General features: G+C 36.2%; 1 protein-coding gene across 1 annotated transcript; it reads right to left on the bottom strand.

Annotated features, from left to right (window-relative positions):
• Window positions 1–3,315: 3,315 nt before the first annotated feature.
• On the bottom strand, window positions 3,316–7,188 carry LOC136849624 (cuticle protein 7-like). The gene is made up of 4 exons (XM_067122931.1): window positions 7,024–7,188; window positions 5,270–5,359; window positions 3,888–4,025; window positions 3,316–3,577 (listed from the first exon to the last, which is right to left on the bottom strand). Exons 1-4 carry the CDS (start codon window positions 7,033–7,035, stop codon window positions 3,455–3,457), a joined length of 363 nt encoding a protein of 120 aa, XP_066979032.1. The 5' UTR covers window positions 7,036–7,188; the 3' UTR covers window positions 3,316–3,454.
• Between the last annotated feature and the right edge of the window lie 12,341 nt (window positions 7,189–19,529).

Below are 19,529 nucleotides of genomic sequence, written 5' to 3' on the forward strand. Positions count from 1 at the left end.
TTATATTTCTAGCCACAATATTTTTCAAATGAATCAGCTTTTTACACGTCCTGCTTTCATTGTATCATTTATGCACTAACTCTTGAAGTTCTTAAGTAGACGGGAATACCTTTTAATAATATTACTTTATGATTATACAGTTAGGTTTCTTGCGTTTTGTTTCTCTGTTGTTATTATCATAAAAGGAATGTAAAAAGTTTATCCATTTTTTTCAAAAAGAATACTCAAAATGTATAGATTTTAAGGGAGGTAGAATGTTTTGGCTTAATGGCAAAAGTAAGATATCGCCTTCATGGAAAAACAAGGCTTTTCGCTGCAGCACTGACCTTGGTCGTAAATGAGGCGATGGCTCTTCCTTGTACCTGTCAGGTACAAATATTATTTTAATCGCCAGTATGTAAATTTCTACCACTATGTATCAGTCCTTTTGAAGTTGTCTTAAAAAGTTAAAGCTAAAAGCAAAAAGGATTTATAGCCTATTATATATATGTTATCCAAGTTCTGTGTATTTCTAAGTAGTCATTTTATTTTTTAAAATCCCATACGTTTCGTCTCTGTTAATTTGACAGACTCCAGAGGTCTACATCAGGCTTCTTTCTCCCTTTTAAACTGAAATTACTTGCCCTGGCTAAGGGCATGTGCTGTCAAAACGCCAGTTTAATTTATATCAGCTCCCAACCATCATATGATTGTTTTTTTTCATACTTTTTCTGAATTTTTTAAGAATCCCTCTTATGGCTTTGGAAAACCTGTCAAATTTTTGTCTATTGCGATCAGGTCATGCAGTTTATTTATAACCTCTGAATCTATTTTGATGTGTGCATGGTGTTGTCGGATTTCATCGTTATGCCTTTTAGTTTTTTAATAATTATGATTGTCATCATTTTCTGTGAATGACGTCAATGTCAATATACCAGCTAAGCGATCTTGCCTTGTCGTCAAAGTCAGAGAGGTTTGACCAAGAGCCAGATTCCTCAACTTTTCTCGTCAAACGATGGTTGGGCTGTGCTCTGTAAGTGTGTGATGCCTAACTTTAAGATTCTTGTGGATTTCTGGGAGCTGTCCCATTTGGATTCCTGGAAGCTATTGGCTTTTGATGGTTTATACACCTTGGATCTCTGGGCTAGACTTCCCCTGATGTCCGTGTAAGGCCTAAGCCTAATCCTTCCTTTACTCAAAGAGAACTTTCTGTTGAACGAGCCTTCCTTCAGGTTAAGCTGTTTGAACGAAGAATGTCAAAGGTTACCGTCGTATGTATGAAGGGGTGGAATTGGGTGACCGACACAGAGGTAGAAACTCTTGACTCAAAATGGAGACTTTTAGTATTTAAAACTTCTTAGGGTGATTTTGTTGGATCTTAATGTCGTTATTTTAAATATTTCTAAAGAAAAATGCGGAAATGATACCTAAAGTTTTCCGGTTTCACGTGTGGTTCGTTTTTTCATGAGTGTAACCTACCACCGTGTCTTTTTACTTAGGAAGAAGAAATTAAGCTTTAGTTTTCCGTTAGTTATAGCCCACCTATTTTTATAGATGTTGCCATGATACACATTGGGCTATACAGTCAAAATAAGGCCATTTACACAACCGGTACGGCTTTTGGATAAAATTATTTTTCCTCGTGTCTCTTGAAAATTACAATGGTATAGTCATAGGATGATTTAAAGAGGCTACTAGAAACCCTCCTTCCATACCCCCAACCGACCTTGACATATGGCAGCACTCCAAAGTTTCACAGAATTCTATATTTTGTTTTCCATCTGTCATGAGAACCTCTCTGTCATAGTACCGTGGGCGACGGAGCTCAAATTTCCCGTTGTTTGCCATATTACTTTGTGGATGTAAATACCCAGGTACTTTGTTTATAAAATGTGTTTTTTGTTCAGTATTTTTTTTCTTTTCATTTCCGTAAAGCAGAAATGTTTGCTGAAGGTTCCACTTTGTACATTCATATTTTTTTATTCCAAGGCCGGCGGAGTAAGCAGCTTTATGCTCTTATTGAGGCTGGAAGTAATCTGTGCCTCCAAAAAATGGGGTCTTAATAAAGAAGCGGGGACCCTTCGGAAACTGTTTCCCGCCACACAAAAGGAGTGGCATAGGAAGTGGAGGAGACGGGAACAGAGAGTTCTTTTTCATATTTGACGGTAGGGTGAAAGAAACGTTCACCCAACGAAATGTTCTGGGGATCGTTTATTTTGGGAGAAGTGGGATATAGTGGCGTGGCGGGTGTTACATAACCGTCTGAGGGGAGGACTTCTCCCTGAAGCTTAGCAGAACAGTGTGGTATATAGGAGAGACATTCATGTCACCTTGTGGCGGAAGGAAGAAGAGATAGATCCCCTATTAAAGGGAAAGATCTTTTAGTACCGTTATTCGTATGGCCGTTACTGTTAACTTGCATTGATAAATCAGTTACTGGTTCTTATGGTTAAGGTCATTCATACCCCTGTGTCTCACAGTTATTTTGAATAATTTCTTCATCTGGTCATCCTTTCACTTAGCCAGGTGCATTATTTTGGCTGAGGGTTTTCGGACTTAATTTTTTTTTTTTCTCAAATAACCATAATCACTTATTCACTTTTCCTTAGTGTGGGTTTTCGCATATATTTTTTTTTTTTTTTTTGCAATACATCCGCCTGACCTCTATGACTCATCTAGTTGACGAAAATGACTAGTTCATTCCGTCACTCATTCTTTTGATGTACATGTCTCATTCGTTCACTCACTCATTTGCTTGGCTAAAAAGGCAAATTTTTCTTGGATTCTTTTGGCGAGAGAAATCCGTTGACACGTTTCCTCGGAGACGAACCCGAATTCTCTCTCTCTCTCTCTCTCTCTCTCTCTCTCTCTCTCTCTCTCTCTCTCTCTCTCTCTCTCTCTCTTTGGGGAAAAAAGATATTTCGTAGTTAGAGCAATCTGTATTGCATTCATTTTTCTTTTCTAGATTTCTGTCGCAGAGAAAATCAGAAAAGATAATTTTGTTTTTTGTCACACATTTTAAAGCAATTTTAATGTACGTGGCTTTGAACAGTGGTTTTTTTTTTTTAATTGTTTGCATGATATTCGCAAAAGAAAAAATTTCTCTTGGCAAGTGACAGCTTTTATATCCTATATATTTTTTTACTTACTTTAGTTATAGGTGATAAGAATGTTAAAATTTGCTGATATGATGTATGGACTTTGAAAAGGACGAAGTCCTTGTCCTAATTATGATTTGCTTAAGTGCTGATTGTGTTATTCAAAATTATATGCAGATTATGAAAATACAAAGGTAAAATTAAAGTAGATTTTTCGCTTTTCTTTTTTAATCAGTTGTAAAGTACATAATTTTCTGTAACATATAATATTTATCTCACAACCGCCCCAACAACCTATCAGTTACCTTTATATTTTGATACTTTAATCGTTGAATAAATATAAGCGCACTTTTTCTTTACCATCGAAGGAGATATTACTAATAATAGTCATCGTCTTGATGGAATGTGACTGATGGGCCATAGTTGGATGGATGTTTAGCTTCTCCCTCGTAGCTGACTTTAGCCACGAAGCCTGAGTAGTCGTCAGCGGTGTACTCAACCTGAATTGTTGTAAGAAAGTAAATCTCAATTATCTGTTTCCATGTTTATCGTGCCTTTCATTGTTTAGGTATCTGAATTATTGGATTAGATTTCGAATATCTCTGTAAACTTATGTAAGTTTAGTATGCTGTTATTAAATAATTATTGTGTTTCTCTCTCTCTCTCTCTCTCTCTCTCTCTCTCTCTCTCTCTCTCTCTCTCTCTCTCTCTCTCTCTTACCAGAAAGTTTTATACATGGAAAGGCACGCTTTTGTATAGTCAGAACTCTCATTTTTCATAAGCTCAAAGACTGGTCTAAATCGACCTTACCGTTTGTTTGCGACCGTCAGGTAGTGCAACCGTGTAGGAACCCTTCACTGCTTTCCCGTCAGATTTCTCGTTCTGATCAAAGGTTGGGCCTTTGTAATCGCCTTTCACGCTGTAATCGAAACTGTAAGGGATTGGGGCCTGAAAGTCAAGAACATTAAAGTAGATTACAAGGGCTTGAAGCTGGAATGGAAATGAGTGGGGATGGCGCCTGGATATGAAGGTAATAATTCTTAGTGTAAGGCAATCGTGGCTGAGCGGAAACAACGGTTCAAAGTAGAAAAGGAAAAGTAAACTGAGAGCGAGAATAATACTTGCAATTAAAATGTGGCCTAGTCTGACTGGCTTGATTATGATGCAAACTAGAAATTAATCATGGCTAAAAGTATTGACAATTAGTGATGAACAAGGTTCTTGTGAATGAGTGAACACAATATTCATACAGTAATGTACTTTTTGTTGAAAGTGAGCACAGTCATTCATTATGTAAGGGAATAAAAATCATAATAATAAGGTAATGAAATCGCGATTGAAATGAGGAAAATCATTTACTCTGTCCGGTTTTTGTGACTGAAGATCGTAGTGATTCTAACTGTAAGGTGATCGAGACTTTAGGTGAGAATGGTATATGTAATAATATTGTAGACGATCTTGACTGAAATAAATAATTATTTGAAAGATAAGGCAACTGTGACAAAGTAAGACCAGTGATTCAGATTGTAAATTAATTGTGAAAAATTTTAGCTGAATCTCCTCAAAACAGCAAACAGAATGATTTTACTGTCAGCCTAAAGTATAAAGTAAACACGGAGTGGGGTCCTGCACCGCACTTTACATAATGAATTGCGGTGCAGGACCTCACTCCATGTTTACTAATACAGGACATTAGCCGTGTTATGTAATAACATGGATATTAATAGGTGAAGTTTATGGATGTAAATATCTGAATCGACAAAACTGACCATGCCGTATCTTCAGATGTACTCTTGCATGAATGCATATTTTTCGTGAGTCTTAATAACTGGAAGACTTTGCGCCTTACTCATGAATGTCTGTGTAGTTCTCGAGGGAAGATACAGTTCACCATTACTGTTAGTTGCATTTATGGTCATACAAAAAACAACCCAAACAAAATAAAAATTTGTTTTTGTTAGTTACTGGTTGACTGTTGGTATTGGCAAAATTTCTTCCTGATCAAGTAGTAGAAAGTTGCCTAAATGTTTAGTATTAGGTTGTAATGTGTTTTAAGATGTATTGACGTGACAGTGATATATATAGAAGCCAGTGAATTCTATTTTGCCACCGTAATAAACCTTGCGGTATCATATAGACTGTCAGAACCGCATCTAGATTTAGAAAAGGAAAAAAAAAAAAAAGTTACTTACCGATTTGCCGTATCCGTCCGGATAAGCTGTAGCCATCAGGGCTCCTGCTATCAAGAGTAGGGGTAAGGAAAAATAAGAGACTGTCGTAGTCTGTGGAAAAAAAAGGGGGAAACATTTTGACATTTTGCAAGCATATATGCATCTCTCTCTCTCTCTCTCTCTCTCTCTCTCTCTCTCTCTCTCTCTCTCTCTCTCTGTCAGAAAGAGAAAATTCTTAATGGCATTGGGGATTTCTCATTTTTTTTTTTTACGTATCTTGGTCAAACACGAATCGCAGAAGTGGAACCAGTGCTTGTAGTTCCCTGTAATTTCGGTTCCATATTATGGTGAACTGAAACGGTTTTTAGACCAAAATTACAGTATTAGTTTTATGAACTTACTCAGAGGAATAACAACTTGCATACAGTGTAAACTTATGACAATTATTCCAAAATATTAGAATTGAATTATTATTTTTTCATACGAGTAAGTAACATATTATGTAAAGAAATGTTTAAGACTGAATTAAGAATCCCACTTGAATGAGTGACCAGAATGTTTTATAGATACATTCAGTCCCATTTATGCTTAAGTTCTTTGCTGTTACAGATTATGAACAATAGATAGCCCTGATTTGCACAAGGTAAAAAGTCGTTAATTTCATAATGCGTTACTTTCGTGCAAGTGTAACTGTTTTGCCGCTCTTGTATTTCCTTGTTTCCTTTTTTGAGACTCCAGATGAGAATTAGACAACGTAGGACAGGGGTGGGGTCTGATTTTCTTAAGCTATTAAGTGCAGAAATAATATTCAGGCCGTGAACTGACTCTAAAAACAAATGAAGCAGATTATCAGTATCGGAAGAAAATTCTGTCTCTCTCTCTCTCTCTCTCTCTCTCTCTCTCTCTCTCTCTCTCTCTCTCTCTCTCTCTCTCTCTGTGACTTAGAATTTTCAAGTATCTTGCAGCAGTCTGATAGGTTTTTCCGAATATTTTTTTATATCCTTCTGTCTGTATATATGGCAAGATACTTTATTATAGCTGTTCGTATCTAAATAAATAAACAGTTAACAAGAATTAATTGGCGGAACATGCCTTAATTAATATTAGACTGAAAACGTTAAGATAATAACAACAAATTCAGATAATTATACACACACTTTTGATGTTGAAGGATGAGATATTGTATGTTGTAAAAATGGCTTTGCAGAGGTCAGTGACTTCCGCAAGATGAAAAGGAAATTATTTTTGAGTAACGACATATCCCCTCCACCTCGTGTTGCTGACGAGATGAAAAGTGACTGAGAGATAAGCACTTGCTGTTTAATTTCCGCTGCACTGGATGTCAATAAACCTCTGTCGTCATACAAAATCTGAGAGATACATAATTTAATGTTAATCCGGTGTTTGATCTTTTTACGGATTAGTTGTTAATGCTTGTGTTCTATCAACTGCCGGTGTATAAGTTAGTATGGCTTTGTTCCACCTCCCGATCGCTGCTATTCTGGCTGTTTGGTAGGCATATGTCAAAGCGAGGCCGAACATTAATAATGTTCATATAACTACCGGCTTAAGCATGAATTGTGTTTCATCTTTGATGTGAAATACTGAGTGCTTGTTTTGTTTTCTGAATTACAGTTGCGTAGTGGATCAGTTTTCCGAATTAAAAAGTCCCCTACCACCGTCAATCGAATCCAGCTGTATTAACCTCTCCTGGTTATCTCGTCATCGCGTATAGCGTCACAAAAGTCCAAAGGGAAAGAATCACCAGCACTAACTTTGGCAAACATGGCTCCTTTGACAGATGAGTGAGACAAGTCGTTGTCGTTCGATTGCTGGATTTCGCCGTTCGACTTAGTTCGATGGTTAACGACGGAATGGAAAGGATCGCTAACAAACCCCTATTTATATGGGAGAGGGCCAGTGTCAGGAGTCCAGTGTTCACCCTTAAATTAAGTGTTAACTGTTTTACTTGGAAGACTGATGGTGACAGTTTCGCTCTTTTCCTCTCTCTCTCTCTTGCCCTCCAACGCGCGACCATTGAGTCTATTGTTGCAAATTAGCAACGCCTAGTTGTGTCATCTGACTGGCTTGTTGCCTCACCTACCTTTCGTTAGATTATGCAATCGGAAACTTGTTTCATGGTTGCAAATTTTATGTACAAGTCTCCGCTTTTCAATGGAGGAGTAGCGTGTAGTCGTAACGATGCGTGTAATATATTATACAGTGACGCTTGAAGTGCAGAATAGCTCGAACTAGCTCCGTTGCTCCTGCTGTTGCTCATCGAAGAGCTTTAACTCTACGTTTATTTGTCACAAATTCTGCTGTTTTATTAAGGAGCTTTTTGTCAGCTTTTAATAAATGTGCTTTATAATTGTTATTATTATGGTTGTTGTAGTTGTTTTTCTCTATTTGAATGGCAGGAATGGACGTAGTTGTAAAAGAAAAGGAGTTTGCATTCGGCATTTTTTATTTGTGGCCAAGTAATACTATTAATGAGCATGATTTTTGTTGTTGTTTTTACTATTATTATTTTTAATTGGTATTTTTGTCGAATTGCCACATACACTGTTTGGGTTTCTTCACTTTTCACCCTGAAGAGGTATGGTGCAGTTATTGCAGAATAGAGTTCAGTGGTTTATATAGTTTATATATATATATATATATATATATATATATATATATATATATATATATATATATATATATATATATATATATATATATATAATTACATAAACGCGTAGTTCGTCAATCCAACATCACCACAGGTGCGTCAACGGCTTGAAAATAAAGTCGAAACCGGTCAGGACCTACACCCTGTCTCTTACTTTTTCACCTGTGGTGATGTGCGATATAAATATATGTGTGTATGGGGTATTATAAGTTTTGTGTGAAGGAGACTGTTCCGTCTGTGCAGTGTCTGATATCCAAGTCCGTTTGTAGAGGAAGGAGGATATGCAGTTTTTCGTGTAATGAGCACAACGTTGGTTTTAATCTCAGCCTAGATGTCAGATTTCATATTTTTGTTCTCAGTCACTAAGCTAAAGTGCTCATGTCACAGTAGATAAGATTACATATCGTGATTTTGTTATGTACCGTTTTCTGTTCTTTATTTAGCGGGAGGTAAACTATTTACTTGTGTTAATTTTCATAATGAACATTAAATGTAGTTCATTTACTCCACGTAGATATCCAATCGAAAAAAAAATTTAATTTTAAATGAGTGAAGAAAAAAATCATCATTCATAAAATGCTAACTAAGATTACGTAAAATTTCAAGGATTCAATAGATGGAGATGGAATTTTTCGGGACCGTTCGGTTTTCCTATTTTTCTCTGTTGGTCGCATGTTGTCTCATTTCTGTTTTTTCAAAGAATGGGTGAATTGGCCAGAGAAACCCGACCCATTAATTCAGCGGCCACTTTTAATGCTGCACCCGAAAGTGGGTGGAATGTGCTGGATGACTTTGAGCTGCCGTTGAAATGTGCAGAAAATTGCGGTGTTGTTGCTGGAATTCAGAGGTGGGTGCCATTCTGCAATTGGGATGCAGTCTACGACGCCTTGACACAGCGTTGTAGTGAATCGCCTGAAAGTTGATTCGATGTCCTCGCGTCGGTAAATTTGATTTCGCCAAAACTGGTCTAACTTAGTTTGGGGTAATCTAACATGCGTAGGCTGTTAGTTTCCCCCAACTCTTCAGCCCTTGGTCATGTGCTGTCCATATCAAACAAGATTTGGCGTAGTTTCTGCCCCTGTGGCTTTTTACTCACGACTTTGAACTAGTTTGTGCCGTAGGTTTTTCGCAGTGCATATTGTTCTTTCTGGTGTCGTTTTCGTCCCTTTCTCTACCTACATACGGTGTCTCTCTCTACACCTTTTGATCAAGTAACGGCCTATACAAAACGGTTTAAGCTGTGTAAGTTTTTTGAACAGGAAATTTATCTACGATTCTACGGTTTTAGTTAGATTGCGTCGGTACCTATTGTCTTTCTCTCTCGAATAGCTCATTACCCTGTTACAGGAAACAGCTTCGTGTTTAAATTGATTATATATACTGTATATGTATATATATATATATATATATATATATATATATATATATATATGTATGTGTGTGTGTGTGTGTGTGTGTGTGTGTGTGTGTGTGTGTGTGTGTACACACATATGATTATAAATATATATATGTATAGACCTGTGAATGCTCACGTCGGCATGAGCACTTAAATCATACTCATCGATGTTTATATGTAAATTTGCATATACTTTACATACGCAGTCATTCTTTCAGTGCCCTGTACTTTTGTATTTACACATTCAGACATATATGTATATGCTCGGAAACATGCCTGATTCCATACCCGTATGTTCGATCGCACAAAGAAAATTGGTGTCTGTTAATGGCAATTGTATTTCGAAGGGAAAATTGCGTAGCCTTGTGCAACGCATTTTACCATTAGTATTATTACATTGTTTATGCAGAGGAAAATTCCCATTTGAAACCGTGCTCTCCCCCGATGTAAGAGGTATGGCAGTAACCAGGGATTAGAATGAGATTAATTCTGTGTGTTGCAAGTTTGTTGTTGCCGTAAGCGGCACCGCCACACATCGAACCATTTTACTTGTTTCGACTTACTAAAGGTACGCGTTGTTTTGCTTTAGGTCTGGTACAGTAAAGGTGTGATACACTATATATATATATATATATATATATATATATATATATATATATATATATATATATATATATATATATATATATATATATATATATATACACATATATATGTATGTATATGTGTGTATGTATGTATGTATATGTATATGTATACCCGCTTTTATGCTCGCTGTAGATGAATGAAATGATCTAAGTATCGAGCTGCTGATTCAGAGGCGGGCGGTTCGAATCCCCATGTGTGTGTGTGTGCGCGCGAGCGCGTTCATGATTATGGTTATGACTAACTCTCTGAGATCTTTATCATATTGCGTTTCGTGTGGCTCAGTATTATACCAGAATTTTTACTCATTTCTGATTTGGTTTAGTTATTGAATGAGTGTTGATCAGTTGAAGTAAGTGGTATAAGCTTTGGGCGGAAGACTTTAACATTTAAAATCACATGTCTGTTGAGCTGAGCCTGACCATACATTTTATTAAAATCTGATAAACTGTTGTCATGTGATGTTGGTACGCTAGTAAGTAATGGTTAAAATTTTATTTTTGTCATATTTAAGACATACCCTTTGTAATATCACTGCATATCTGGGAATCCTGTAAACATTAAATTAACTCTCTCTCTCTCTCTCTCTCTCTCTCTCTCTCTCTCTCTCTCTCTCTCTCTCTCTCTCTCTCTCATTTGGTCTTGTCAAAAGGGCGGTTTGTCTTCGAAGAAATACCATCGATCGGATCGGACTTTTCTTTCAAGACCGTTCACTGTCGTAAAAACATTTGGTTCTTTCTGGGATTTTGGACTGAAACTCCCCAGGACGTTAAGTGGTTAGGTATTAGAAGATATGAATACGTTGATTTTTATAGTGTGTATGAAAGTAACTCAAACCCTTTAAGTAGTATAGAAAAAGAATGATATTAGTAGAAGTATTCTTAATTTAAAATTATAAAGTTGAAACTTGGATAAGGCGAAGGAAAGCTTTAACTTTTGATCGATTATTTGAGTCTGAGTGAGAGCGAAGGAACGTGCAAGGGCCAAGGGGCCAGCGTGAAGACCACGGACTGCCTCATTCTGTCCTCACGACTTTACTTGGAACAATTTTTTTTTTTTATTTACTGGTTTGTTCCTTATTTCCTTTTAACACCAGGGCACAAATTGAATTAATCAACCAATCCCTTATTTTTCGTTGGCCGAAAGATAGCCAGTTTTTTTCAATGTTTGTTAAAAAAAAAAGAATAGCGAGAAATAGAAACTGGAAGATAGCGCTATTTAAAAGTATTAAGGTTGGCTTGAGTTTGTCTTGTGGATATTGCTATTGGAGCCTCTTGTTCTGTGGATTTCCCAAGAGAATGGGTTGGGAATACATGAATGCACAATATCATTTATTTTAACGAGCATTTCAGTCGGAAGGGGTGAAGGGATCCTCGTATTGCCAGGGAGTAGAGAACCTTACAATCCTCTGTATGTATATGAATTCATGTATGTATGAATATCTTGGTGCTGTTGTTGCGACCTTACGCTTAACCTTACGATATGTACTTTATGGTGCTTCTTGCACGGACACTGCGGTGTTCAGAGAGATAAAAAGAAAGTAAGTTTTTCAAGAATAAATTGCAGATTTCTTGGTGTGTCATTATGGGAACAAACTGTTGTACGGTAGTCTTTCACAGATAGTTTTTATGTTTGGTTTGTAATTGTATGTAACAAAATCAAGTATGGATATTTCACAAGAAAGAAAAACCTTTCCCAATTCCTTTTTTATTATGGGAAGCTTTGGCAGAAAAAGGAATTGTTGCCCTATGATCGTTAACGATCGTTTTAGTATTTTCTTGTATTTTATGTACGAGTATAATAGAATAAACAAAGGATGGAAGAAATAAATCGGGTGATCGATACCTTTGACCAAACGTTCGTTCCGTAGACTTCAAGCATGAAGTGAATTTATTTCTTTGTTTCTGCGTTCTCACTGAAGTGGCAGGTCACGTGCTACTAAGTATACTTATTAACAAGTAGTTTTTTATTCGAAGAGTTTTTGTTTGTTTGTTAGCTTATTTCATATTTAACCATGTTTAAGCAGCTACTTTATTTAGTCATCAGTATTCATACAAAAGTGCACAGCTTATATGCATCAGTTAATATGTATTTTGAATGAGTACATTCTTGTTTAAATTTCTTCTAGTTTGGTATCGAAATTTCTCATTCTCTTACTAAAACACTTATATTTATATATTCATCAATGCACATAAATTTGCACATTGCAAATGTACAATACGTATATTTCTATATGCCCTAACGGGACGGGGGAGTTAGATACAGAAGAAGAAACACAACAGGAGGTCATTATCACATATCACATTCTTATTGGATGTGCTGAATCCCTGATGAAACCCATTTGCAGAAACGTGCATAGCACTAAACGCTCCATGCACTTTCAAAGAAAGCTTATCAGCGGCACCTCTAACCAGTTTGTACATCTCTAGCAATTCGCTTCTATGTGGTACGTACTCCCTTTCTGATACTTTCATATCTATACAGTGATTTATACCCATCGTTCCCCCTCCCAACACTTCCGAATGATACACTTTTTCCCCAACCTATATTCCTTCATTCTTTATGCATGGTCAGGCCATCAACACAAATTGTTTCATCCGTTCTCCCACTTTAGCCTTTTTACCGCTTTTACATATCTCCCATTTCTCACCCGTTTCTATTCATGATCTCCATTTCACTTCCATAGAGGTCACTTACTTGAAAGACATTTGACTTAACAATCCCTTCATGTATTCCAGCTTTGGCTTGTATGGATACTCATAACAAATACGTACTCCCTGCACTGCTTGACTCACGTTTGCTGTGCATTTTTATTCTTCCTGGCTTACCAATCTGCTGCACAATTGACATTCTGGTGCCACACCTTATAAAGGAAAAAAACACGTATGGTGAAAAAAAGAAAGGATATATATATATATATATATATATATATATATATATATATATATATATATATATATGTGTGTGTGTGTGTGTGTGTGTGTGTGTGTGTGTGTGTGTGTATTAATATGTATGAGCTTTTCAGTCGAGAAACATGCCAAGTGCCATTTTTAAAATATAATAAATTGAATTAAAAAATACTTTGACCCAAGATGGCGCTTGGCATGTTTCTCGACTGATAGCCTCATATATACAGTATTTAGATATATAATATAATATATATATGTGTGTGTGAGCACCGTTGTCCACAAAAGAAAGGTATTTGAGAAATAATAGAGCTCCATTCACGAGGTATCACTCGCACACATTTAGAGACATGGTTTTGTGATGGATAGAAAGACGTGAACTGAGAATGAATTGGCAACTGATACCATAAAAGGAAGAGGTTAAGATGAACGGAGCCTCATTTTTCCAGTGCTGATGGATCGCTCCCTCTGGGAGCCGTAGACGCAAATGACGGAAGATAATAAATTAGAGCAGTGGGAAGGAGGGCTGTAAGAGAAAACAGTATTTTATTTGCTACGATTACTTTGTGATTCTATTCCCCGGTTACTTGGGAATTAGTGTTTCTGAACATCCCTTCTTCCTCAGTCTTATTTCTTCCTTTAACATGAAGAATGTTTTTACTGCGGCTTCGAAAGATTTTTTTTTTATGGCGACGTTCAGAGTTGCTTGCATGCAGGTGTCGTTGCTTGCATCCAGGTGTTAGAAGTTCGGTTTGTCTCGATATCATTGGTTTTATACAGATGTTCAGCTCTCTTAGAATTCTGTTTAAAGTCAAATCCCTACATATTGTTGGTGTATCCAGATGTGCATTAGTTGTGGATAATGATTCTGGAGAGATAAGCAAACTTTGTGATTCTATTATGAATTCAGTTAAAGGACTGGTATTTATTTGTATATTGTTGTGTTCTAGACCTGCGATTATAGGTCCAAGGATTTTATAAATACAGTTTTTTAGTTTTTATATATCTCATAAGAAAAGGTAAAGTTTGTTAATACGCATTATGTCTGCCAACAATTAGCGGAAGCAAACTTTAGAATTTTCTCTATTGATGAAAGACAGTGAGGTTATAATGGCACAGAAGTGCCTCTTCAAGATCGCCAAGTGCCTTGTGCTAACAATTTTCTGCTCTGAGTTCAGTATGATTACCCCCTGAAAGCCCCTGAGAGGGTAGGGGGATTGGAAGGGGACGTTCCAAGTTATACGCATAAACTCCCCGGCAGTTAAGTGATAATGAGTTCACTTGTTGTCTAATGGGAATCTGATAATTGAACTGCGGAGGAGATTCCACCGTGAGATTTTGATTGAATCTGTTAGTTTCACCCTTTGCGAAATTCAAGTTAAATGGAGAGAGAGAGAGAGAGAGAGAGAGAGAGAGAGAGAGAGAGAGAGAGAGAGAGAGAGAGAGAGAGAAAGGGTAATAGTTTTTAAGCTTTTGCCTCTGGACAGAATATCTATCTATCTATCTATCTATCTATCTATCTATCTATCTATATCTATATATATATATATATATATATATATATATATATATATATATATATATATACATATATATATACATATACAAATAGATAATAGTTTTGTCACTACTGCACATATGACTATTTCATACTGTCAAATATTAAGCCACAAATGCCCATTAATACCGAATTCACTTTACCTTGGGAATAACTTACAACCATAGTGAATTATAAATGATAACCGGCCGCACGATAGCGTAGTGGATATCAAAACCGAAAAAACATAGGTTCGACTTCTTGCCGGGAGGGGTGCACTTATCATTTATAATTCCCTTTGGATAAAGTTTATTACCAGGGTAAAGTGAATCCGATATTTAAGGGATTTTACGGCTTAATATTAATATATATAAATATATACACATTGTGTTTGAAACGAAAATTGTTTATTTTTCTTGAGAAGAACAGTCATAAAAGAAACTTCTTATAAATGCGTTTCGATACTGCGTCAGTCTGTTGGCCAATCTGGAAAGAATATGAATGTATATTTTCAGATTTTTTTAGTGTATGAAGTTATTTATATTTCCATGTCGTACTCTAAAATACCTTTTTTTTATATATTCCTATATTTGAAGGTTGAATTTGTGTTTGTATCTGTTTTCCCGTCATCTTTTTTTCTTCACCATATCATATCTGCCTCCAGTGTGGTCCTTTTGTGGAAAATACTGGAGGCCTGCCAGCAGTTCCCATATATATCCCTTAATGTATATTATAGTTATAGCTGAACATTGGTGCCATAAACTACTCTGTTAAGAAAATAAAACGCTTTTTGTCGTAGAATGTCATTGTAGAATGGTCTATAGCAAAAACTGATGCTTCCTGGACCAAGAAATTTTACTTTTACAGAAGCGTATCTGCCGTGTAATGCATGTTGTTGTCTACTTTGCTTTCAGTTGACTATTTTGTGAATTGGAATGTGAATGGTGTTGTGGAATACCGCTATTCCTTTTCTGTTTGTGTGAGTCTTTGTGTAAGAATGTAATATGAAAGCGTTTAAAGTGTGTTTACTTTTATGACAAAATTTACAGTGTATTTCAGAAAGGTGAGAAGGTAGTAATTGCGATGTGTACCTTTGTACGATTACACACACACACACACACACACACACACACAGAGAGAGAGAGAGAGAGAGAGAGAGAGAGAGAGAGAGAGAGAGAGAGAGAGAGAGAGAAGTAGTTACCGTCTCGTGAATATTCTGCAGTGTATTCACTTTATATTCATTAATATTAGGCGAATAAAGGCAGAATATGGAAATCAGAAATCCCTTGTCGACCGAATATCCAATGTAGTCGTTTTCTTTTTTATTGCTGTTATTTTGGGGCCCATCGGTTGTACATCTCCGCATTGTTATCGTGATGCATCGAAATGGCAAACACTGGAACATAATGCTCATCAAATATTTTGGATAGATTACTGTGTTAACACAAATATTTGAGCAGTATGTTTGCCCTTATTTTTTTTAGCTCATCTGCCTAGGCTTTTGATCAAAGTTTGTCCGGCGTGTGTTTGTCTGTCTGCTGGCGTAAATTGTTTCAATTTTCGACGGTTTCTCCACAACCACTGGTTTACCATCAACGAAATTTGGCACAAAGCATCATTGTTAAAGGTTTTCAAGTCTGTTCAAACGGAGGTCAACCTCCTTAAAAGGTGAGGATAATTAAGAAATTGTGAAAACAGTTCGAGTCATTGAAAAACCTTGTCTAGAAGTACTGGGCCAAAAAAAAAAACCAGGTGTGAAAACTTGCTTATCTAGTGCTGATTCAAATTTGTTCCGACGTGGCGGCTTAGTTAGTTTTACATAGAAATTTGTGATAAAGGATCTTTAAAAATCTTCTCAAAAGCAAATAGGCTGCAGTTTGTCAAGGTCATATGCAATCATCCTCCTATCTTTATTCAGATTTGTTCAGACGATGGCTCCAGGATCCAGCATTGTGGCCCGTTTGGTTGATTTATTTATAAACTAGTATAAATTCGTGCATATCGTCAAAAATGACAGTAATATAGAAGAGGGTTGAGACGGAAAGTTTCAACCTACCGTCAAATATGACGCCAGCATCAGAGAGTCGAGACGCTAAGTCCTTAGTCTAGGACGTTACGCAACCTCTGAACGACAGCGGGTACAAACGTAGACTTCATTAGGCGAAGATGATTATAAGTGAAAGTTAAATTTTCACTAAGTGTGGATGCTTATATATCAAATTGGCAAATTATGGCATTGTTCTTGAGAAGATTTGTAAAGGTTAGGGTGATGTGAAATTTTGGATCACTATTGTGGCCCCATCATATTCCCATGGTTATGATTTGAATAAACTTAAATTTTCACAAACATAAGGAAGTTTCCATGCAAGTTTTGTCATTTCTGGGCTGGTAGTTTTATGGAGAACATTTTTGAATGACCTCGCGCAAATTTCACTCACCCCTTGCGAGGGGCGTGACCCCAAATTTAACGTGAATCCCCCTAACCCAAGAATTGCTGTATGATAGGTTTTGCTAAAAATCATCCAGTGATTATGGGAAACGATTACGAGAAAGTAGCCGGGCAAAATCTCTTGCAGTGATTTTTTTCCTAGAATACGTCATTACATTGACTGAGAATAATGATATTTCTTTGAGTAAATTATTGTCAGTTTTGGTATGCTGTCTTCAGAATGCTTCTTTCAAAGAATGTTTTCGCGCTTGCAATGACCAATGGGAAGGGCAACATGATCATATTATCCAACTGAGAGAGAGAGAGAGAGAGAGAGAGAGAGAGAGAGAGAGAGAGAGAGAGAGAGAGAGAGAGAGGGTGCTAACGAAAAAAAAGCCTGTCTCATAAGAAAGATTATAGGGAGCAGGGATCGAAAAACATTTTGATTACAAATTGTAAAAAGTGAAAATTGAACATGTGACAAATATATGAAGATTCCTTTTAATAATTTGCCTCCTTTTTTATTTTCACGATGGTCATTAACTGCTTATTAAGCATTTAGAAAATTTCATAAGAGGTTCTTTTTTAAAACTGACACAACGTCTGACGATAATCCATATGAAGACAACGGTTTTGTTAAACCTTTTTGGTGTTTGTTCATTTCATAGGATTATGATCTTGTCTCCGTACATCTGTGCGTACATGTACTCAAAATATTTGTCTTTGTAGACATTATTATTTTATCCCTTCTGTAATGAATAACGAACTCGACATTTTAACACTTCTCTCATAAGGCAACGATGAGAAAATGAATATCGCTTCAAGTTTAATGTGACCATTGCCTACAAACAGCTTTTTGATGGATTTTAGATTTGTTCCACACTTGGGCCTGACTTGTGATGATAGCGGAATGACGTGGTATCAGAAACAAAGATTATAAAATCTACTGCTTAACTGGATAGGATAGTTTACATTTAAAGTACGACTTGATTGAAGACCGTGTCTCTCGCGTAGTGTAGGGAGCTAAACCAACCCCTTTCGTATAATAACTCGCGTTTATAAATTAACTGTAGTTCCACTAAGGTTTTGCTTGTTCGTGCCTTCACTGAAAGTGACGGAGATGTGGGCCTCGTTAGTCTTTCAATAATTCCGAACGTGGTTTGGAGACCCCTTTACGTTTCACCTGTTCTGTAGCTTAATCCGGGTGAATTGGCCACTAATCCAAGAGCTTCATTCTCAGAGGGATGCCTGCTTGGCATTTGCATTTATTATATGACCCAGGTAATTAACTACTGCTCCAGAACTGTGTTAAACGGAGGTTCTATGTTAGAAGTTGTTGTCTAGTCCAATACAGAGCCCGTTACCCCTCTTGTAAGAGATTGCGTCATTGATACTTGAGGAAGTTGTTTGTTTGCATATCCCCTCATCTTCGAGATTTTGTTTTCCGCTCAGTAAATGCAAGCAAAATAACTCTCTCTCTCTCTCTCTCTCTCTCTCTCTCTCTCTCTCTCTCTCTCTCTCTCTCTCTCTCTCTCTCGTAGTGCATTTATTTTTGTCGCGTTATTGCAAAGCATCCTGCGATATATTGAATGCATTTGTTCTGAAAAATGTTTCTCTCAAAACAACGTAAATTTTAGATGAATGTTGTCGGTTTTATTGGGTATGCTGGTAATTTATTTATATTTTTACAGAAATTTCGATATCGTATATCACTGGTTTGATAAACCTACTTTTACTGATTGACTTTTTTCCCTGGATTTTACACGGGATGTATTTGAATTTTGGGTTTTATATTGGACCTCTCTGTATTGCGTTTTGTTTTGCATCAATGTACTGTATTGCAGGCTATATGTATGCATGCATTTTTCTGTGCTTCCAGGTAAGGAACACGCAGACTAAACTTAATTTATACACACACACACTCATATATATATGTGTGTGTGTGCGTGCATGCGTGTGTCGATGTGTATTTCATTATACGCGATTTCACATAGAATGGTTATTCCAAAGAAGTTGACCCTCTAATTCTCAACAAGTCTTTGTATATATACACAAAGACACGCATGTATGTGTATATTTATACATTCATACATACATACGTACACACATATATATATATATATATATATAAACTGTATATATACACACACGAAGTCAGTTATGTACATATGACGTATGTAATGTCACAAATATTAAGCCAGAAACATCATTTGATATTGACGAATAACTTACGCCCAATGAGAATTATAAATAAATGCATCTGTTCCGGCCAGGATTCGGATGCATGAATTTGGTTTAGATTCAGTGTAGAGAGTTGACTAAATTCATTCGGCCACCCATCAAGAGAGATAGAAGTTAACGCCGACTGTACTGTAAATGTTCTTGCAGAACTCAGGTTCTGTACATAAACTCGAAATCCATCCAACCCCATCAAGACAGCTGATTTGTATTGTCGCAACATTTAGTTAATTATGAAGTTTGGTGTTATATATATTTATATATATATATATATATATATATATATATATATATATATATATATATATATATTTTATATATACATACATATGCATATTACATTATATATATATATATATATATATATATATATATATATATATATATATATATATATATATAGTATTTATATATGTTATTTATGTGTGTGTGAAAACCGTGATTGATTGTATATGAA

The sequence above is a fragment of the Macrobrachium rosenbergii genome, chromosome 21, assembly GCF_040412425.1.
Source record: "Macrobrachium rosenbergii isolate ZJJX-2024 chromosome 21, ASM4041242v1, whole genome shotgun sequence".
In the NCBI taxonomy this organism is placed as follows: Eukaryota; Metazoa; Arthropoda; class Malacostraca; order Decapoda; family Palaemonidae; genus Macrobrachium; species Macrobrachium rosenbergii.

Bases quoted from the DNA above. Each gene is read 5' to 3' on its own strand.
- LOC136849624 (XM_067122931.1), bottom strand. The intron at 4,026-5,269 runs GTAAGTAACTTT...CTTGACTTTCAG, and splicing joins CGGACGGATACGGCAAATCG to GCCCCAATCCCTTACAGTTT. The intron at 3,578-3,887 runs GTAAGGTCGATT...ACAACAATTCAG, and splicing joins CTGACGGTCGCAAACAAACG to GTTGAGTACACCGCTGACGA.